Source organism: Doryrhamphus excisus, linkage group LG3 (genome assembly GCF_037039965.1).
Source record: "Doryrhamphus excisus strain RoL-2023G ecotype Guam linkage group LG3, RoL_Dexc_Guam_v1.1, whole genome shotgun sequence".
NCBI lineage: Eukaryota > Metazoa > Chordata > Actinopteri > Syngnathiformes > Syngnathidae > Doryrhamphus > Doryrhamphus excisus.
In genome coordinates this window covers 23038919-23049292 of record NC_136359.1, presented here as the reverse complement: position 1 = coordinate 23049292, position 10374 = coordinate 23038919, and the positions used below count along the sequence as shown (strand labels likewise).

Genomic DNA, 10374 nt, shown 5'->3' with positions numbered 1-10374 from the left:
CAAACAGTGACGCCGTTGAGTGACAACCGAGTCACCGCGTCTCTGCTTTCAGCTGCAGATAAACAGTCACTCAGCTTTTATGATAAAGACGTTGGCTTAAACTGATTGTCGATGATGTGAAGGCCGGGCTGTCAAACAGACAAGTTTATCTGTTAAAACTCAAAAGCAAGATGATGATTCATAATAGACGTGCAGGTGAAAGAAGAACACAACGCCAGTCGAAGATCTGCTTGTTTGTTCTTGAAGGTAACTTCATTATGTATATTTAAATATAGACGTGATGAAAGGTAAAATATCTGGGAGTATGTGAGTGCAGGCTTTCGAAAAATTGAGAGTTAAAGCTGAATCATGAAATGAATGGCCCAAAAAACACTTGGGACATCCCAGATATGTCAGAAAGGAAATCAGATATAATCTTTATTATACATTGAAACCTTGGTAATGGTAATGGTAATGGTTTTATTTCATTTGAACATGCATCAGATTACAATTGAATGCAACACATAATCAGTTCAGAGTTCCACATGTCCAAAAGGAAAAGGAGTAGGAAGAAGCAAAGCTTATTAAATCCTATCCCTCCATCTGGTACTTTTACAATCAGTAACTGTTACATTTGTTCACTTCCTGCTTTCCTAACACAGTTTAAGTTTTTTATTTTGTATTTTTTATTTTGTATTTTGTATTTTGTATTTTTTATTTTGTATTTTTTATTTTGTATTTTGTATTTTGTATTTTGTATTTTGTATTTTTTATTTTTATTTTTATTTTTATTTTTATTTTTATTTTTATTTTTATTTTTATTTTTATTTTTATTTTTATTTTTATTTTTATTTTTATTTTTATTTTTATTTTTATTTTTATTTTTATTTTTATTTTTATTTTTTATTTTTAGTTTTAGTTTTAGTTTTATTTTTTATATTGACACTTATTATGGTACCCATTATGTCATCGGATGCTCATATCACCTCCTACTTCGGTACGTGACAAAAAATAAAATTAAAACAAAAACAAAAACAAAAACAAAAACAAAAAAATAAAAATAAAAAAAATAAAAAATAAAAAATAAAAAATAAAAAATAAAAAATGAAAAATACAAAATACAAAATACAAAATACAAAATACAAAATACAAAATACAAAATACAAAATAAAAAACTTAAACTGTGTTAGGAAAGCAGGAAGTGAACAAATGTAACAGTTACTGATTGTAAAAGTACCAGATGGAGGGGTAGGATTTAATAAGCTTTGCTTCTTCCTACTCCTTTTTGGACATGTGGAACTGTGAACTGATTATGGGATGCATTCAATTGTAATCTGATGCATGTTCAAATGAAATAAAACCATTACCATTAACCAAATTCTGTTTTTGTGTTTGTGTCTGTTTAATTTACTCCTGTCGGTACGCCCACTTCGCTGTGATTGGTCACACTCCCAAGCGCTCAAGAGGACTTCCGGATATAGAAGGTCCTAGTTTACTGAGTGAAGACTATCTGCAGCCCATTCGAGGAAGTTCAATTGATGGAAAGTTCTCATAATGTATGATAATTTGACCCATAATAATAATACATGGCTAGTAGCAAACACGTCCTGCACTACGCCTGATGTTGCACTTGATCGCGTTGGGGAGAAGTTTGTTCTCCCACTGGCAGTTTCTTGACCCACATCATTTATTTACATGTGAATGTACATTAGAAGCTATACTATACACGGCCTGTGGTAGTGTTTTACTGTACTAGTCGCTTCTGAGTAACGTTAAATCATGTATGTGCAATACTTTTCTTCAAAATACCATAGTTTTACACTGGCACAATTTATTAGTTCCTATCTGGCAACACTGAAGCTGACAGGTCAAATGAATAATTTAGATTTATATAGCTCTTATGTGCAGTCGTTAATGTTTTAATGTGTGTATCAATAACTTCTACTTTGGCTCTTGTGGTTATGGTACTCTTTAGAGTCATGGAAAAAAATCGCTGACTCTGAAAATACACAAGGTACTACTATAAACTGTGAATGTAATGAGTGGTTTAAATAGATTGTGATGGCTTCCTTTGATATAAATATTCCACGACATTTTTAATTTGTTTAATTAAGGGGGGGTGGGACTAGATAAGTTTTGACTTCTCCCTACTCCGTTTTGAACATGTGTACATTTATATGTACATGGGTATTTTTTATTTGTATTGATTTTGGTTGGTTTGTTGTGCTTTGGATGTTTTTCATGTTCTAATAAAGAAGAAGAAAAAAATTCTGAATGACGTGTCAATGACTTCAAAATGGTTCCATTCTTACTTCATTAAATATAATATGATTAAGCAGACCATTGAACCTCTCACGTGTTGTTCTTTTATAAATAAATTATAAATAAAAAATATATATATAAATAAATAAATTATATATATATATACATATAAAATTATATATAAAAAATATATATTAAATATATATATATATATACATATATATATATATATTTTTTTTTTTTTCAAAATGGTTACATTCTTACTTCACTAAATATAATGTGATTAAGCAGACCATTGAACCTCTCACGTGTTGTTCTTTTATAAATAAATTATAAATAAAAAAATATATATGAATAAATAAATTATATATATATAAATATAAAAATATATATAAAAAAATTATATATTATATATATATAAATTATATATATATAAATTCAAAATGGTTCCATTTTTACTTCACTAAATATAATATGATTAAGCAGACCATTGAACCTCTCACGTGTTGTTCTTTTATAAATAAATTATAAATAAAAAATATATATATATAAATAAATAAATTATATATATATATATAAAACTTATATATAAAAAATTATATATTATATATATATATATAAATTATATACATATAAATTCAAAATGGTTCCATTCTTACTTCACTAAATATAATGTGATTAAGCAGACCATTGAACCTCTCATGTGTTGTTCTTTTATAACTAAATAATAAATATATAAATATATATATATATCTATATAAATAAATTATATATATATACAAATAAAAAAATTATATATTATAAATATAAATTATATATATATATAATACAATAAAATAAACAATAAAAAAAGTATATATATATAATATATATGTGAATAAATTAAATATTTCTCTACCTTATTTAGGGGAGAATTTTAAAATATTTTTTACATGACCTGCCACCACAAAATACAGATATATGTATTATTTTATTAGTTTTTTTTATTAAACTTTGAATGCAATAATGAAGTTGCGGTGTGAAAATACACTAAAAAGTTTTATGTGTTCCTCCCCAGCAGGGATGTACTCACGGTCCTCATGATACATTAAAATGATCTCCTATCTATCGATCTTTTTTTAGTTTTCTTGTTGAATTATATTTTTCAATGCGCGACGGGGCCACCAAATTACAAATGGCCCCCAGGCCACCCTTTGGACACCACTGGTATAGAGTGTATTGTGTGTAAATGATGCATGAAGCATGTTGAGGTCACACATGCATGAGGGAGAGGCCATGGGGTTATCCCCGCCCCCTTTTTTGTAGACGCGCCCTCTTTGTAAAAAAAAATAACGCCTCTGATTGGATGACGGCTGCGTACTTAAATACACCGCCCCGCCCCTTTGGAGACGTGATAGAAGTGGGGGGAAAAGGGACAAACTGCAGTAGTCAGACGGAGAATCGGACGTTGGAGCACATCTCTTTTCTTTTCTTCCTCTTCGGGAATATTCTTGACACAAGTGTCTAGACATGGTGGCTTTCTTTTTTTAACACCGGATCCGGGATGCCAGAATTATAGTCTTTGAAAGGATGTCGTTTGTTTCCTTGTAGATTTACTTGTTCCGCATTGCGCACAAGCCGTATTTGGATTATCTCACATTTCTGTTTTTTTTTTTTTTGTTTTTATCATTATGAGCTGTTCTGGTAAATAAATTTTCATTCCACAAGTTCTCCACCGCCATTCCTTCACACTTCTGGACCCCCGATGAGAGATCTCGCAAGTGGATCCAGATTTTTACGCAGCCAGTCCCCGGATAGTAACGTCCGTGTGGGTGTCACCGGTCCACGCCGCTCGGGAGTGCACAGTCCCAGACTTGAGTCTTGTTCGTCACCGCTAGAGCCGTCACGCCAGGACAAAAGGCTCCCCATCAGGATTGTAAAGATGTTGACGGCGCACAGCGGCCATTTGCTCCACCCGGAGTACCTTCAACCTCTCCAGTCCGCTCCTGTTAGCATCGAGGTGAGAAGAAGCACATAAATAAAATAAAAAAAGTTGGTCCATATTGTAAAACCTCAACACGATTTTATTTATTCCAAGATTTTTTAAAAAAAACAACATATAATAGTTAAGTGCTTTTTTTCGGAGGTCATAATTGTGAGATACGTGCGTAATGGCGCTTAAACTATGAGATTGCTAAGTCGTTTAATTATTATTATTTCTTTACTTAATTATTAACCATCGCCTGCTTTCACTGAATTCTTCCATCATATTGACGTGTATATTTATTGCAGACTTATTTCTTATTTACCGAATGCATTATTTATTGTTTATTACTGTACAATGTTATGTGTAGGTACCTTTTATTCCCTTGTTTAATTTTTTTAAATTTATTTTCTGTTACGTATTTAATTGCTAATTATATATTCCGTCATCTGTCTTATTTTTTAGAATTTTTTTATAATTTTATTATTAGCAACAAATTACTTTTCATCTTTGCAGTTATATCAGCACTATGAGACATTTTAATTTGCCTTAGAAAAGTAGTACATATGTTAAATACAGGTGGGCATACATTAATTGATTATGAAAAACATTAATTGTTTCTATTCCGTTTCAGTTACATGTGATGTGGTGTTATGTAAATTGTGTTGCATATTCCAAACAACTAAACTATTCACCTGTTTTCTTCCTTATAGCTGGATGCCAAGAAGAGTCCTTTAGCTTTGCTGGCTCAGACCTGCTCTCAAATTGGCAAACCGGAGCCTCCGTCCTCTTCCAAGCTGGCCTCCCTCTCGTCAGGCACTTTAGGAGACAAGGATGCCACAAGTCGGTCCTCCAAGCCAGGAGATCAGCACCAGTCCTCAGATGACAAGTCCAGTTTCAAACCTTACTCCAAGTCATCAGTCGACTCCCGTAAAGACGTCCAAGTGTCGAAGGGGACTTCAGAGAAAGCATTCAGAGGAGTGGCTAACGGAAACTCGAGTTCTTGTACATCGTTTCCGCCACATTCCAAATCACCAAGCTCCCCTCCGCCGCACACCCAGAACCAACCTCAAAGACAAAGCCATTCCCCGGCTACACAACCGCAGGCCCCGCATATGGACAGCAAACCCGCGAATTTGGAGCAACCGTGTTCGGATGTTAGCAATGGCGCTGATAAAAAAGACTCAGACGCAGCAAAACCGGCGATGGACGGGGCTCACTTAGCCAACTCCAGTCACGTACGCGCCAGCGCCAACTCCAGCAATGCTAGCGCTGCTAGCAGTCCGAGGCCTGAGAGCAAGTCTGACACACCGGCCTCGTCTCAAGCTAACCTGGTCTCCGGTCACATTGCCCCCGTGTCCCCTTTTAAACCAGGACATTCTGTCTTCCCGTTGCCTCCGGCGTCGATGGGCTACCATGGCTCCATAGTTGGAGCCTATGCCGGTTACCCGTCACAGTTTGTTCCTGCTTTGGATCCTACCAAGTCTAGTTTGGGGTTAGGACTTCCGAGTAAACACCCCAGTTCTAGTCCGCTCACTGGAGCGTCTCCGCCGTCGTTGATGCAGGGCTTATGTCGGGACCCTTATTGTCTGACTTACCCCAACGCACATCACTTAGGGGGGAGTAACTGTTCCACTTGTGTCCATGACCCCTCCAGTCTCAAGTCTGGTTTCCCCTTAGTGTACCCTTCCCACCATCTGCACTCTTTGCACTCTAACTCCTTATCTTCCAGCACCACCCCGTCCCTCTCGCACCCCCTTTATACGTATGGTTTCATGGTCCCCAATGAATCGCTACCCCATTCGTGTAACTGGGTGTCCGTCGGAGGCCCCTGTGATAAGAGGTTCGCCACGTCAGAGGAGCTGCTCGCCCACTTGCGTACCCACACGGCTCTACCCGGCATGGTGGACAGTAAGCTCTTGTCAGCGTACCCTTCATCCATTTCATCCACAGCTTCCTGCCATCTTCATCTCCCACCGCCCAGCAGCCCTGGGTCCGTACCCAACTCCTTCTCTCTCCGCGGATCCCCTGGTTTGGGCCTGGCCCGCTACCACCCTTACAGCAAATCCCACCTCCCTGGAGCCCCCGGACTTCCGATACCATCTCTACCGTCCTCATCGGCTTACTACTCCCCCTACGCTCTGTATAGCCAGAGACTGGGCTCTGCGTCAGCTCTTGGGTACCAGTGATGTCATAAATATCTTCACAGACTGAAGGCACCACCAGCTTGACCTCTTCACAGCAACCCTGAAGATAGATTTAATGGAGATGTGTCTTTAGCTTCATGCTTTGGAATACCACCTTTCATAGCCTCAGGACCGGGACTGGTGCTGCAAAAAGGCAAAAAAAAAAAAAAAGGCTACAGGATGGATTTTAACGCCACATTGTCAAAGGACTTGAAGCTATTAATGACACCAATAATCAGAACACAAAAGTCTGTATTTATTTTTTTCACATAAGCGCTTGCTATTCAACTCTGGGGTGTTTTTTTTTTTAACCGTTCAAATAAACAGAACAATTTAATTATATTAATTACCATAATGCCTATGTCACAGCAACTTCTTTTGTTATTAATTTCTGATCGTTTATTGTCATTTTTTTTTTTTTTTTTTAAGGCTTAATCAGACCGGAGAAGTAGTGCATGTCGGTGAGAATGATCTTGAACAATTGCTATTATTTTTATTTGTAAATATGCAAAGATGTAATATTTTTTCAAGCCTATGTCGTGTATGGGTCGTGTCGGGTTCCATGATGGTACAAAAAATAAGTTCATAGGTCAAATCTGTTAATAAGGACTGTACTATCCAACCAACAGGGCAAAGTCTTATTTTATTAAATAAACGATGATTGCATATTGAACATGTTTTCTCTCATTTACGTATATATTAGTAATGAATATATACAATAAAACAATGATTCCCAACCACTGTGCTGTGGCACGTCAAAATAATTATTGTGTATTTGCTGCAAATATGTCAATAATTCTTGTTGACAGGCTTCTGCTAAAAGATACACAAGATACATAATGAACCTGTTGCCAGTCATAAAACATTTTTGTTTGATGGTGTGATGTTTATTATGTAAAATATGTGCCTTGGCTCAATAAAAGTTGGGAAACATTGCAATATATCATGCAATGCAGCAGCCGGTGACCAATCAGTCTTTCTATTGCACTTACAGTACGGAGGTCTATCCATCATTTTGGCTGTTCTCTGTGTAATATTTCATAGCTCATATCAGTTGACAGGGCCGTCCCAGAGAGGCCAGACTGGGTCACATTAGCCCCGTTAGATGCTCTCAAAGGACTTCCATCCCCCCATCTCCTCCCTCTCCGTGAGCGGCATTGATGTGAGTGTAGAATTTAATTGCCAATTCCTGTTTGTAAGCCCTGAAAACGGCGTTCTCAGCAGAAGTGGATAGTGGGTGTACAGTGGGGTCACTGGGACTTGAATAATGATTCCAAGGAGGTGTTGACCCGGGATCTTCTGACGCTGGTGACGGATTGGCCTGGAACACAAAGGCCATAGCTGACAAAGGGATGCAGTTAATAGAGAAATATTCATCAAAGTCCTGGTATCTCGCCCCCCCGCCCCCTGAGGGAGGCGGGGAACCTCAAACGTGGCGGTTGTCATCATTTTCTTGCTTAAGTCAGCAATCTGTGTGACACTAATTTAACAGGAAGGAGTCGGTCCATCTGGTGTAAGAGTATTTGGGTGCTGATAACGTTTGTCTGTCTCCGGCTTGGCGGACATGCTGTCTGTGGCGCAGTGCAAAGAGTCTCCATGGTTGGCTATTGACCCCCCCCCCCCGACTCCCAGACTCCTCTACTCTCGCGGTTCATTAGCAACTCCAGACAGGGGAAAGGCAAGCACAGGTGTCACTTGACAGGACCATTAACAAAATGGATGACCCTCCCAAACCACATCCAGTCCCTGCCTCACCAGCAAGGTCACAGCTCCCTGATCACCACTCTGTGGACACACACTTATTTTTCTTATTTAGAGAGTGGAGCCGCCCCCCCCCCCCCCCCCCCGCTTCACTTTAACAGAACAGTCCATCTGAATTCTCTTCTACTAGCCTTATCTTGATGGATTATATGTTTGGATATTTACATTTTAGTGCATTTTTATTTATTTTTCAAAGTCATTGGGTGACTATACAGCAGGGTCTCAATCACGCGGACACTAGTTTGAGGCCCCCGCCTTGATATGAAAGTTTAATGTTAGTGCGGCCCCGCGCAAGTTTGATATGGATGCTGTATGGTATCATGTACCCAGAAAAAATTATTACGTTTGATTAATGTTCATGTTAAAGGTTAAATAACTGTTAATAGTTATCCTCCCTATCCGTGTGGAAGTGGTACTTTTTTGGCTATTTAAGTTGAAAGGAAATAACTTGAAGGATACCGTTCAGTATCGTTAGCGCTCTAGTTTGCGAGTTAGCATGTGTCTCAAGACCCTGCAGTTGCGCAATATGTTGTAAATAACAAGGACACTAGTTTGAGGCCCCCGTCTTGATATGAAAGTTTAATGTTAGTGCGGCCCACGCAAGTTTGATATGGATGCTGTATGGTATCATGTACCCAGAAAAAATTATTACGTTTGATTCATGTTCATGTTAAAGGTTAAATAACTGTTAATAGTTATCCTCCCTATCCGTGTGGAAGTGGTACTTTTTTGGCTATTTAAGTTGAAAGGAAATAACTTGAAGGATACCGTTAAGTATCGTTAGCGCTCTAGTTTGCGAGTTAGCATGTGTCTCAAGACCCTGCAGTTGCGCAATATGTTGTAAATAACAAGGACACTAGTTTGAGGCCCCCGTCTTGATATGAAAGTTTAATGTTAGTGCGGCCCATGCAAGTTTGATATGGATGCTGTATGGTATCATGTACCCAGAAAAAATTATTACGTTTGATTAATGTTCATGTTAAAGGTTAAATACAGTGAAGAAAATAAGTATTTGAACACCCTGCTATTTTGCTATTTCTCCCACTTAGAAATCATGGAGGGGTCTGAAATTTTCATCGTAGGTGCATGTCCACTGTGAGAGAGATAAACTAAAAAGAAAAATCCAGAAATCACAATGCATGATTTTTTAACAATTTATTTGTGTGATACAGCTGCAAATAAGTATTTGAACACCTGTGTATCATCTAGAATTCTGACCCTGAAAGACCTGTTAGTCTGCCCATTAGAAGTCCACCTGCACTCCATGTATCATCCTGAATCAGATGCACCTGTTTGAGGTCGTTAGCTGCATAAAGACACCTGTCCACCCCATACAATCAGTAAGACTTTAACTTGTAACATGGCGAAGACCAAAGAGCTGTCCAAAGACACCAGAGACAAAATTGTACACCTCCACAAGGCTGGAAAGGGCTACGGAGCAATTACCAAGCAGCTTGGTGAAAAAAGGTCCACTGTTGGAGCTATCATTAGAAAATGGAAGAAGCTAAACATGACGGTCAATCTCAATCGGAGTGGAGCCCCATGCAAGATATCACCTCGTGGGGTCTCAATGATTCTAAGAAAGGTGAGGAATCAGCCCAGAACTACACGACAGGACTTGGTCAATGACCTGAAAAGAGCTGGGACCACCGTTTCCAACGTTACTGTAGGTAATACACTAAGACGTCATGATGTGAAATCATGCATGGCACGAAAGGTTCCCCTGCTTAAACCAGCACATGTCAAGGCCCGTCTTAAGTTTGCATATGACCATTTGGATGATACAGAGGAGTCATGGGAGAAAGTTTTATGGTCAGATGAGACCAAAATAGAACTTTTTGGTCATAATTCCAACAAGCGTGTTTGGAGGAAGAAGAATGAAGAGTACAATCCGAAGAACACCATCCCTACTGTGAAGCATGGGGGTGGTAGCATCATGCTTTGGGGGTGTTTTTCTGCACATGGGACAGGACGAGTGCACTGCATTAAAGAGAGGATGACTGGGGCCGTGTATTGTGAGATTTTGGGGAACAACCTCCTTCCCTCTGTCAGAGCATTGAAGATGGGTCGTGGCTGGGTCTTCCAACACGACAACGACCCGAAGCACACAGCCAGGAAAACCAAGGAGTGGCTCCGTAAGAAGCATATCAAGGTTCTAGCATGGCCCAGCCAGTCTCCAGACCTGAACCCAATCGAAAATCTTTGGAGGGAGCTCAAACTCCG

The 10374-nt window shown here is 38.5% G+C and overlaps 1 protein-coding gene across 1 annotated transcript; it reads left to right on the top strand.

Moving 5' to 3' along the window:
- The first annotated feature begins 3655 nt into the window (after positions 1-3655).
- Positions 3656-7264, top strand: znf703 (zinc finger protein 703). Its single transcript, XM_058070628.2, has 2 exons — positions 3656-4240; positions 4918-7264. Exons 1-2 carry the CDS (start codon positions 3986-3988, stop codon positions 6391-6393), a joined length of 1731 nt encoding a protein of 576 aa, XP_057926611.2. The 5' UTR covers positions 3656-3985; the 3' UTR covers positions 6394-7264.
- The last annotated feature ends 3110 nt before the right edge of the window (positions 7265-10374 follow it).

What these genes read in the sequence shown, in the direction of transcription:
- znf703 (XM_058070628.2), top strand. Translation starts at nt 3,986, where the DNA reads ATGAGAGATCTCGCAAGTGGATCCAGATTTTTACGCAGCCAGTCCCCG. An exon ending in CCGCTCCTGTTAGCATCGAG is followed by an intron (nt 4,241 to 4,917) that starts GTGAGAAGAAGC and finishes TCTTCCTTATAG; the next exon opens with CTGGATGCCAAGAAGAGTCC.